We start from the raw sequence: 12,194 nt of genomic DNA, 5'->3' as shown, positions 1-12,194 counted from the left end.
AAATCCAATGGCTTCAGAAAAACAAGAAACTGCCTTTCCTACTGGTCTTGAAATGTTCATTTTTCTTCCTTCCATGTTCTGCTTTTCTTAGCAGGAGGTGGCTCCTATAGGACCATTTTTGTAACACATTCAGGGCACTTTCCCATACTGATTTTTTTTTGTAAAATTTTCTGATATCCATTCATGTCTTTAACTCTTTTGCCTTCTGCCACAAACTATCTCAGCCTAGTCAAATACCATGCAGTGATCTTGCCAATGATGACATTGACCAATAGCTGCTTACAGAGCTACAGTAGTGGGAGATGTAAACACAGTGTGAATATGTTTTGTGATTTGAAAGGAAACCACAGCTACGTAATTCAGTTCTGCCTGCACTGTAATAATATTTACAAGGAAATGAGAGTGCATTATGGTTTATGGTGTTTACAAGGCAACTTTAAAACTTTCCATCAAAGTGATTGCTGGAGTGCTCTGGTGCACAGGAGTATTTTGACTTCTATATTGTGGATTTAACCAGGGCCTTATGAGTGGCAATGTGGGCAACCACCCATGGTGCTGTGGTGGGAGGAGCGCCATGGTCAAGAGGCAAGGAGCAGGGCAGACCTGGGATGTGAGGCTGCAGAAGGGACATTGGGACAATGAGGAGGAGGCAGCAGTGCTCATGGGTGATGGGACAGTTGGTGGGGAGCCCAGGAAACAAAGGGAACTAGCAGCAATGGGGACAGTGCTTAATTTGTAATGAAAGAGGTTTCAGAGCTCAAGCAGAGCAGCTGGAGAGTGGCGGCTGATGGTAGGTGCCCAGCTCTGAAGGCAGGGTGGAATTGGGGTGCTAAATGTGCTGTGCTGTGAAAAGTGCAGAGCAGAATTGCCTAGGGGCTGAAGTCAATAGGACAACCCTTCTGAGTAGGTCAGTATGGCCTAGCAGCCAGGCAGAGGTTAGGCTGCCACCCCCAGGGGTGGATTTGCAGCTGGGGTAGAGGGACCCAAGCCCCTACTCCACCAGGTCCCAGTCAGGGCCCTGTCAGCAGCAAGTGTAACCACCAGAGAATCAGCGTGAATCCCTCTGAAACATGCTGACTTTGTTCCTTGCTCCATAACCAGATCAATGTCTGGTTCCCCTGGGCTACTTCCTATCCAGTCTTCTTGCTCCATAATCTATGGGTCCTCTGAAGTAGTTGACAGGTGAAGTTCCCAATGACTCCTTCCTCTCATGGGCAGCTACGGTCAGCCAGGTATTAGCCTGGGTCTCAGTAGCCTGGCCTCTGTGCCCCAGGGCTCCAACAGTTCTTGGGTGGGAGCTTGCAACACACATCCTTTCTCCTCCTGAGTCATGGCAGACAGAACTGTGCTGCTCCCTTTTATGCTTTAGTTCAAGTTGGAGCATGCCCAGCAGAGGTGGGGGTGTGTGGCTTCCTCAGCCCACAGTATGGGGTTAACTACTTCCCTTCTATTGCAGGGCAGGCATACCCCATGACAGATGCCCTCTCCTCTTTGCTCACACTGAATCTGCTTCTGGGTTTGTCTCTTCCAGAGAAGTTCTCCCTGGCTGTTTCCCCAACCCCTGTGGTGGGGGTAGTTGGCCACGATGTGGTGTTACCCTGCCAGCTCTCACCCCCGGCCCGGCTGCCCAGCATGGATGTGCTGTGGAGCAAAATTGGAACAGGATTTATCCCTGTTCATAAGTACGTGGATGAGGGTTCCCAGAACCTGCCAGGGGAGAGTTACCAGAATCGGACAGAGCTGTTCCTGCAGGAGTTCAGCAGCGGGAATGTCTCCTTGAAGCTGAAACGGCTCCAAGAGGAAGATGCTGGGACTTATCATTGTTTTGTGAAGAACCCAGAATGGAGCCAGGAAGCCACCACTGAGCTAGGGATTGCAGGTGAGATGCAGCACTAGGGAACACTGTACCTGGGCAGCCAGAGCCTCCTGTACGATGGGGGGTGCCCCCAGACTGAGCCCAGCATAGCAGTAGGGTCCTGTGCTGCAGGGACTGTTGTGCAGGACTCAGTAGGGGGAGCTCTCCACTCACACTCAGTGCTGACCCCACTGTGTTGCTAGCAGGGTCAGTGCTGCATTAAACAACCTCTTTTTAAAGAGATGTAAAGCTATAGTCTTCAGCTATCATGCTCATTGTGGTGCTGTTTGAGGGAGTGGGAGCTTTACCCCTATATTCTGCCCAAATCCTAGCTCAGATGATAATTATATTTGGCCTCCCTAAAACTCATCCTGCAGTTTCCAAGGGCTGAGATATTGTTTGTTATTCTCTTGGCACCAACTACATGTTCAGTGCTGCACAAGGCCAGTGGAAGGGACCATTTACCTCACTGAGTAACCTAGTCCCAGACAATGCAGTTCAGAAACATGGAGCCCCAGGTGAGAGGTTGTCATGTGATAATTCTTTAAATGTTTTAAATCATCTCCCATCTTCGGTGCCTTCTAATCCAAAGGCTCCACAGAAGACGTCTGCTTTTAGGGAGAGATTGAAATGAGGAGAAGGTGGTTGTATGCAGAACAGGGAGAAGGAAATCCAACCATGGGTGTTGGCATGGTCTGGCACCGTTACCAGTGTGGAGAAGGACTCCAGAGGGGACAGTATTTAGGGGACAGTGGTGCAGGAGGATGGGTACAAGTTAAGTAGGCAGGGTCACCAACCCACAGCTCGTGCTCTATGCTCAAGATCCTGACAGTTGTTTGGCTTCACCCCAGAAGTGGTTGAACTTCAGCACCAAGTGCAGTGATCTCTGTGTAGCAGTTTCACCCTGCATGTTCCTCAGTGAGCCTGCAGGGCACAGTGCTCTATGGAAACGCAAGATGGCATTATTTAATTTCCCCAGTCGTAAGAATGAGGGATCCCAGGGAGACTTTGCACTTAAGGGAATGCAGCTTTCCAGTCACAGTTCCCTATACCCAGTGGTATCTGGGGAATCACATGGATACTACCAAAGTCACAATTTCTGGATACACACACTCCCTGTCTCTCCCTGCAGCTGTGGCTCCCGTGTTCATTGATGTGTTGGGACCCCGGGGCCAGGGGATCGGACTGGCCTGTAGAACCACAGGCTGGTTCCCCAAACCCGAACTCCAGTGGGTTGGAAACTGGCAGAACCTGGCAGTGGAGATTGTGACCAATGTGACTCAGGACAGGGAGAACCTGTATAGTGTTGTGAGTCATGTCACTGTCACAGAAGGAGAAGAGAATGGAGACATCAGCTGCATAGTGCGGAATGGCCTGCCGGGAACCGAGCGACAATCAGCCATTCACCTCTCAGGTGAGTCCCTCCATTCAGAAGGGGTCACCGTGGGAGTGAGGGGCTCGGTCACTTGGGAGTTTCGTTCAGCTAGGACCTGTTTCTAGTACTGAGATAAGAAATATCCTTCTTATGTGATTGTGGGGCCATTAGTGATAGAGGTTTCTGTGATCTGGACAAACTGGCTGTCAGGAGTTGGGCTGAGTCTTGTGAAATGAACTTGATATCGTTCTTTGAGGAGATGATGCATTTGGTTGATAAAGGTAACTGGGCTGGTGTAATAGACTCAAAGTGTGTCTACACTAGCAATGGTACAGCTACAATGCTGTGGTTTAAACATTTACTAAAAGGACAGAACAGGTTCTTCTGTGAGATAGTAAATTCACCTCTCTGGGAGGTGGGTAGTTAGAGTGACAGAAGAATTCTTCCATCAACCTAATGGTGTCTACACTGGGGTTAGTTTGGCTTAAATACATCGCAGAGGATGTGGAACTTTTCCCAGATCTGAGTGAATCATTTAAACCAACCTAACTCTGTACTGTAGACCAGGTCTCAGACTCTGAGAAGGTTTTGATTTTGTCCTGCATGAAACTCTGATGAAAAATTAACACTGTACAAAATCAATGTAGTCCATGTTATATGGATTAAAAACTGGCTAACTGATAACTCTCAAAGTAATTTTAGTGGGGAATCATCCTCCAATGGGGATGTTTCTAGTGGGGTCTCACTGGGATCTGTTCTGGGCCAATGTTATTCAATAGCTTTATGAATGAGTTAGACCTCTTACCTCTCTGTCCCAATTCAGGTGTGCCCCAGCTGCTTCCTGCAGTCCACATTTAGCTTCCACCTCACACACCCCAGTCCTTTGTTCCCCAGTGGGGCAAACTCTGCTTGGCTTCCTGCCGAGATACGGGTCATCCATGGTCATTGGTTGCTAGGTATCAAAGTCCCTGTGACTGGATTTGCCATTGTCTTCTCAGATGCTCCACAGATATCAGAGCTAGGGCTGCAGACAGCTACACACCATTCACACCTGTGTTTTAGCCTGCTCAGAAAGCAGACCTTTCCCCCCAATACGTAACAATACAGCATGCAGGGGAAACTGAGGCATACATAACCTTCAAAATATTACAAACATGCCCACTTTGTCACACATGAATTTCAACATGGCCAAATGCAAGATCACACCTCTACAAACAAAGAGTGTAGGTCACAGTTACAGGATGGGAGACTGTATCTTGGAAAGCAGTGATTCTGGAAGGGACTCGAACATGAGCTTCCAGAGCGATGCTGCAGATAAGACACCACTCTTTAATGAATAGGTGCAGATTCTGTGGGTGTATGGGACTGAAGCACCCAGGGGAAAAAATAGTGGGTGCTCAGTACCCACTGGCAGACCCATGGAACAGCTCCTCCCCCCAGCGCCTCCCACCTACCAGTGGTCAGCTGTTCAGCAGCATGCAGGAAGCATTTGGGGTGGAGCGGGAGGAGTGGTGGCCGGAAGAGGCAGGAGGAGGGGGCAGAGCGGGGCAGGAAGAGGTGAAACAGGGGCAGAGCAGGAGTGCGGGCTTAGGAGAAGAGGTGGAGTGGGGGGGGCCTAGGGCAGAGTGGGTTCGAGCACGACCCGAGAACTCAGAAAGTCGGCACCTCTGCTTGAATGTGTAAATGAGAATATCTAGCAGCAGAAAGGAGGTGACATTTCCTCTGTATAAGGTGTCAGACCACTATGGTATTCTGTGTCCAGTTCCCGCATCCACACTTTCAAATGGGATGTTGGCATGCTGGTAATTGCTCATAAAATAGCTACAGGAACAATCAGAGGTCTGGAAACCTGCCTCACAACCAGAAACATAGGAGCTCAATTTATGTAGCTTATCCAAGGGAAGGATAAAAGGTGACTTCATCACAGTCTGTAAGTCCGTACACAGGGAGGAGATTTCTGACAGTCGATAGGTCTCTAATCTAACTGACAAAGGCAGAACAAGATCTGATGGCTGAAAGTTGAAGCTAAACAAATTCAGACTAGAAATAAGGTGCAGACTTTAACAATGAGGGGAATTTATCATTGGAATAACTGGCCTAGGGACGTGATGGATTCTCCAGCACTTGGAATCTTTAAACCCAAACTGGGCGTCTCTTTCTATAACATCCGCTCCGGCTGGAACAGAAGTTCTGGGCTGGATTCAGGGATCAATGAAGGAGAGTCTCTGGCCCATGAATATAGGAGTTCTGACTAGTTGGTCATAATGGCCCTTTCTGGCCTTGACATCTGTGAATCCATGAACTGATAACACACTGGGGCAAGCTAGGAAAACAATTGTTCTCTGCTGAACTTATCTGGACTGGACATGGTGACTGAGAACTGGAAGCTGAGTGACAGTGACCATGTGAACAGCCAGCTGGTGCGGGCAGGGCTGGACAAGTTGGACATGAAGCTGCTGGCTGTTGGCTTGTAGCAGTGGGATAGTCCTGGTTCTTGGAACTAACATTGTGCGACCTTCTCCGGTTTCAATGGCTCCGATTTGTGGTCGTAATTTCAGCATGGAGGGGATGTTCCCTTCATTCCTGTGATTATCTGGGGTCCCTGGACCAGACTCAGCTCTCAGCCAAGTGGCAAGCCCCATTCTCCATCTCCAGGATGAGACTGTGCTCCTCACACTCTGTGCTCTCTGTTTGCCAGGTGACATCTTCCCCCGTGTGTCTCCCTGGCTGGCTGCATTCTGGGTGTTGTTCATTCTTGTTCTCATTGCTGCTGGAGCTTGTGCATATGTTGGATACACAGGTAATGGGAATGTGTTCTTTGCATGTTTAGAACCCGGCCCTAGAGGGCACTGGGTTGGGGCAGGGGAGTGTCTTATTGTTCAGATATTTACCCTGTGTTGGTTTTAGGAAATAAACCAAACAATCACACCTGGGTCCCCAGCCCCACCTGTTTTAGTGTATTGCTCGATGTTTCCCCTTCCTTCCCTGTCTCACTGCAATGTCTGATTCTCTGTCTCACAGCGAAGCAAAAGGCCTCTCAGAAGAAATCCTCTAAAGAGGAGGCTCTGATCATTCATGGTAGGTCTCCTGTTTTGTCTGTTGAAATGTGTGACCTCTGTGACTGGTTGGTATTATCTGTGGGCTCAATGCAGTGAAAGGGATGGAACCGGGAGGCCTCTGCCTAATGGTTCCTCACCTCCCCCATGTTCTCATACATGCTGATGAGAACAGGTTGGCAAATGTGTATTTTGCAGTGGAAACCCAACAGTCATTGCTTGTGAGATTCCCTGCATGTGGGTGCAGCAGAGATTTGGGTTTGCCATTAGAAATCTGGGTCAGATTCTGCCACCCTAGGTAACTGTTAAGTGGCTCTTTCTCCTTAAAGGAAATGACACACCACGGTCATTGACACTTTGTGAGATGATTCCATCCCTGTGGCTGTCGAATGCATAGGACAGAGGGTGGGTGATTAACCACTGGAACAAGCTCTCAAGGGCAGTGGTTAATCCTCCATTTCTTGATGGCTTCAGCTCCAGACTGGACATCTTTCTGGAAGCTTCTGTAACCAAACCCAAGTTATTGGTCTCAGTGCAGGGGAAAATGGGTGAGATTCTCTGGCCTGTGATGCACATAAGGTCAAACTAGATGATCTGATGGTCCCTTGTGGCCTGAAACTCTATGAATCTGTGACATTTGCTTTCTTGAGCTGTGGTAATAGATGCAACAACAATGGTTTGTAACTACACACATCTAATTTATTCCACTGTGACCTTTTCAATATTTGTAACAATATTGGTTTCCATTGTGTTGGTGCTGAGTGGTGCTGACCCATTCTGCTGGGCACTGCACACACATGCAGGGAAATACAGATGACAGGTGCAGAGAATGGATACAACATGCCAGCTTGGTGACTGGAGTTCTCTGGCAATCACAGCCTGGAAGAACCCTGAGGCTCCCCCTCTTCCATCTCCTTTGCCTTCTGCCATGCTCCCCTGCAACCACCATTCCTCCAGCTGGGGAGGGCTGGATGGGGCTCCCCTAACAATCAGTGCTGTTCTGTAACCAACCAGAGGGGTCGCTGTGGAGTAACTGACCCCGCCCGATGGTTCTCCTGGCCCTGCTGCAGCAGCCCAAGGCCTGTTTTACACACAGCCCTGCACCAGTTTATCTCAAGGCATGTTTTGTAACCTAATTAGATAAACTGGTTCATGTTTGTGTGTGTAGACAAGGGCTAAGGAGTGAGAAAGTATCCCAGGTCTCCTGTTTGTTGGTGCATATCACTAACCACCTCGCCTGCTCCTGATAAACCAGCCGGGTCCTGTACTGGGGCTGGGAGTGCGGGTGTGCGATGTCTGTGACTAACCCCAGTGATAACGGAGTGTACAGCACCACACACAGTGTGTGTCTCTGGGTCTGATTCTTTTCTCTTCCCCATTTCAGAGACTGACAAGAAGACCTTGGACGCAGGTACTTGGCTAAATCCCTAGTAAAAATGTGTCTCTGTTTTCGCACTATAATGAAATAGAAAAATCACCACACATGCTGTATGGACCTAGTCTAGTCCTGGATCTCAAATTAACAGAGACTCCAAAGTCTACTATGCTCTGTATAGGCTTTGCGAGGACCCATCACTTGCATTATTCTCACAAGATACCGGGCAGGACCTGACCCCATGTGTCTAGGGATGGATGGTAAATCCAGTGCCCAACAGCCCCATGGAGCCCTTCTGCAGCTAAGCTTCTGCCCACCACTGACTATAGAGTTACACACTTTTGAAGATCAGCACCACAAAGGAATTGCCCATTGCAGAAATAGGAGATCTGAGGCCGAGCGACAGGCTGCAGCAGTGCAGGCCTCTCTCCACATGATACATGTTCTGGTGTGACGCTGCCGCCCCTCATTCCCTGCAGTGCCATCAGCTGGAGATGCTCCCCTAGGGCAATTTGTGGGCCCTGTTTAGGGGTTGCTCTGGGACCATGGAAATGCTAACAGCTGGAAGGGTGCCCCTCATGCAGTTTGTGGGCTGTGCTTAAGGGCTGATCTGGGATTGTGTATGTTGTTCATTAGCAACAGTTTTGTCTGATGTGTCCTGTCAGTCCTGAGAGCCTTGGCTCATCAAGTACATCTACCCTACAGCTTGGAGTGAGCTTCCCAGCTCGGATAGCCAGGAACATGCTAGCTCTGCTTGAATCAATGAACTGACAACAGCAGTGTGGCTGGAAGCGGCAGGGGCAGCAGCTCAGGGAAGCTGCCCAAATACATACCCAGAGCATCTGGACCAGTTTGTACTTGAGTAATTAGTCCAAGCTGCTGCACATGCTACCCCCAGCTACCTGACTACTTTAGCACACTGACTCGAGCAAAGCTAACACTTGTTTGCCTGCCTGAGCTGGGACACTCACTCCCAGCTGCAGTGTAGATGTAGGTAGAGTTTGGAATAACACCACGTCACTGTGCTTAGAAGGACAATATTGAACCCATGATGATTTCCTTTTCCTCTCTCCACAGAATGCAAGGAGCTGCGTGAGAAACTTGGTAAGAAAAGAACATCTACCCCATTAGAGCCCCTGAGCAGAGGTTCCCAGCCACACATGGTGCTGAGCAGATATAAAAGCAATGACACCATAGGGCAGGGCTGAGTGAAGAGTTTGGGCCAAAATCTGAGTCACCCCAGTCCCACAGCATCACTGTGAGCCCTCTGCTCTCATGTCTGGATAGACAGACATGTGTCACCAGGCCTTTGGCAATCCAATGCCAATCACATTGTTCTGATGCAGGAGAAGGGGAGATGTCACTTTCTATAGATGACTGCAGCAGTGAAAGCTCTTCTGGGTCATTTCTGAGAATGTGGAGATGAGCAAGAGACCGGACTCAGACTCACGATTTCATGCTTTGTTGCCAAGGCCAGATCCCAGATTTGAGTCTCGATTATCTGCATGTCCAAATCCTGGAGTGCGTAACTTTGATGCTCCAAAGGGCTGTCAGTAACAGAAAAGGAATTCCCCTTAGACAGAGAATGTTTAGAAAGTCAGAGCTGTATCCAGATCCAGATTCACATCTTCCATCAACGTTAGATGGTTTGCAAATCCCAGGACTAATGCATGTTGATGCAAATCACTAACTGCCAGCCCCACTTCTATCCAAGCTGCTGGTTCATTTACCACAGTAATGCCTGTACAGATTAGACACAGTGCCCGTTGCGTTGCTTCTGTGCCCATAGTCATGGGTTACTTAAGACTCCCCCATAGCCACAGGTCCCGCCTCAGTGCAATGAACCAGCAGCTTGTGATAGCACCAGGCTGCATATATTGCACCAACACACAGCTGAACCCTAGATTGACAGAGCATCTAACCTTGATGGAAAGACTGGGCGTGGATCCCAATACAGTCTCGACATTCTCAGCCTTCTGTCAAAAGGCTAATCCTTTTCTTGTCGTATAACAGCCCTTTGCAACATCAAAGATATGCCACTCCAAGTTAAAGGGGAGATGGTCGTGCATTATGATCGGGCCAGATCTGCGCAGATAGCAACAAGCATGGCAAACATGTAGTCTGAGTCGGTCTCTTGCTCCTCTCTCACATTTCTCGGAAATGCCCAGAAGCAGCCTGCACTGCTGAAGTCACTAAGAAACAGTGGCTGCCACCTTCCTGCATCGAGAACAATTGAGATTGGTCAGCTTCGCAGTAACATTTCTTCCAGTCATAGAGCAGAAGAGCCACCGTGACTAATCGTGGGACTGGGGTACTCAGAGTTTGCAAAACTGTTCACTCACCCTGCCTGCGGTGTCTACTGCTTCTATATGCTTATCACCGTGCTGTATCTGAGAGCTCTGCCAGGTGCTCTTAATGGGGGTGGAGTTCTGTACCAAGCTTCTCACGCAGTCCTCGCAATCGGGGAGAGAGAAAAGGGAGACCGTAATCAGTAGTTGTTCATTTAAGTCACAGGGATATGAGGTTCATTCCAAACTCTGGGTACATCTACAACGAAGCTGGGAGTAGAACCAGTTCGAGGCAGGAGCAAATGCTACGCCTGCTCGAGCAGAATGCACTAAACGCAGCTGGTAAGCCAGGGGAGCACTTCATGGCTGCACTTAGCTTCAAAAGTAACAACCCACTCAGACCATCTAGGACATAGTAATGGCAAAGCTACTCTAGCCGCAGCCCTCTACTCACCACTGCTATGTCATGCTGCAAAACAATAGCCATCTAACATGTGTCTGGCTACCCCATAGTGGAGAAGCTCCTCCCAGCTGCAGTGAGACTAACGCCACTGAGCCAAGGGTCTCAGACTGAACAGGACAAGTCAGACAACAGTGTTGTTTAGTGACATAAACAGACACAATCCCAGTCACCCCTTAAGCAGACACAAAATCTGCATGAGGGTCACACCTCCAGCTGTTAGCATTTCCAGGAATGAGGCGGAGGTAGCACGCAAGACAGAAACGTGTCCCTAGAGCGAGGCCTGCACTGCTCCAGCCTCACAACCGGCCCCTCAGACCCACCTATTTCTGTGCCAAATCCCTATGTGCTGATTTTGCAAAAAGTGGGTTAACTGTAGGTTTTAGTGGTGTGGAATGAGCTTAGCGGGAGGGTCTTGGCGGTGTTGTGGCAACTGGATTTACAAGTCGGCCCCTAGTAGATGGTCAGGTCCTGAAATCCCGGCTCTTGTGAGAATTTATGCGAGTGGATGGCTCCATCAGAGTGCACCTCATCATAACCCAACATACAGAGCAAGTGGGGTTTGAGCGTTTGTGCATTGAAAGTCCCAAGGCGAGGGGATTGCATAAGGTAGGGAACAGGACCAGTCTGAGGAGCTGAGGCCTGCATAGCAGGATAGCAATGGGTTGGAGCATAGAGTGCACACCAACATGACTGCGGCCTGGAGGAGAAGCCCAGCGTGGATAGCACTAGGGCTGCCAGGCAACCCGGGCACCCATCCACCTAGAACAGCTCAGTTCCAGGTCCCTACAATGTGGAACTTTTGGCCTGTGATGGTTGTCAGGGCGGCAGGGTGGGTGTATGGGACTGGACAGCATTGTGAGCAAGGCGGTACAGGATCAGATGAAGTGGGCGACTGAGGGCACTGGCTGGTGCAAGCAGATCATGGGGAGGAGGAGGCAGTGAGGTGAGCATTGAAGGACAGTGCAGAGTGCATGGGTGCAAATGAGGGAAGCCCAGTATTGGAAAGAATAAGCAATTAAAACTTGATGTCAGACAAAACACCCGCCCACTACTGCATGAGAAAGTATTGCCAGCACCTGACACATGGCTGATGCCAACCAACTCTGTAGCTTCGAGCATAGGTAGTGATCAGAAAGTACCAAAGGCGCGCTTGTAACTATCCAAAATGGGTCTCTCCTTCAGCCTAAAGGGGATAGCTGCCCCATGTGGATTTGCTATGCACAACTAAATGATACCCAATAGAATCACACTGACACAGTGCCTCTTTGAAATACAAGAATAAAAACATAGGAAGCTTCAGTTCACACTCAGAGCATCCAAACAGGAGGTCATTAACAGGGCAGCACTTGTGTGGCTGCTGTTACACCCCTATGACTCTGACCACTGACAATGTAGACCTCCAGCCTGTATGCAAGCATTAAATTCACTCTCTGTTGTTAAAGAGAATATTGAAATAGTAGGAAAAAATATGGAGCGCAAACGCTGCAAGGTTTCGCTTATTTCTCAGGTAGGAGAATGGCCATGAAGGAGACTCAAGTACATAAATGTACATATGAGGATTATCTTCTATCTACGATACAATATGAAAGCACAGATCACACGTTTACTACAGTAGACAAACTCATAAATCTAGTTTACACTGTGCATTCTGAAATAGGTGGGGAGGATGAAGAGTAGACACAAGAGACAGGCACCTGTGTGATCTGTGTGCACCAAAAATACGACTAGGGTTAGTTAAACAGATTCCCGCACGAGCCATCAGCGCCCAGCTCCAGTTCAGGA

At 49.0% G+C, this 12,194-nt stretch overlaps 1 protein-coding gene across 1 annotated transcript in view; it reads left to right on the top strand.

Moving 5' to 3' along the window:
- Positions 1–574: 574 nt before the first annotated feature.
- Positions 575–12,194, top strand: part of LOC142047557 (butyrophilin subfamily 3 member A2-like) — a 37,586-nt gene continuing 25,966 nt past the window's right edge. The window contains exons 1-7 of the mRNA XM_075071257.1: positions 575–665; positions 1,457–1,879; positions 2,988–3,269; positions 5,929–6,030; positions 6,252–6,308; positions 7,671–7,697; positions 8,739–8,765. Coding sequence (XP_074927358.1) covers positions 575–665; positions 1,457–1,879; positions 2,988–3,269; positions 5,929–6,030; positions 6,252–6,308; positions 7,671–7,697; positions 8,739–8,765 — 1,009 coding nt within the window. The remainder of the gene's footprint in view (positions 666–1,456; positions 1,880–2,987; positions 3,270–5,928; positions 6,031–6,251; positions 6,309–7,670; positions 7,698–8,738; positions 8,766–12,194) is intronic.

The sequence above is a fragment of the Chelonoidis abingdonii genome, chromosome 11 (genome assembly GCF_003597395.2).
Source record: "Chelonoidis abingdonii isolate Lonesome George chromosome 11, CheloAbing_2.0, whole genome shotgun sequence".
Classification (NCBI taxonomy): Eukaryota; Metazoa; Chordata; order Testudines; family Testudinidae; genus Chelonoidis; species Chelonoidis abingdonii.
Note: the sequence above shows the minus strand (reverse complement) of the source record. Positions and strands in the feature narration are given on the sequence as shown.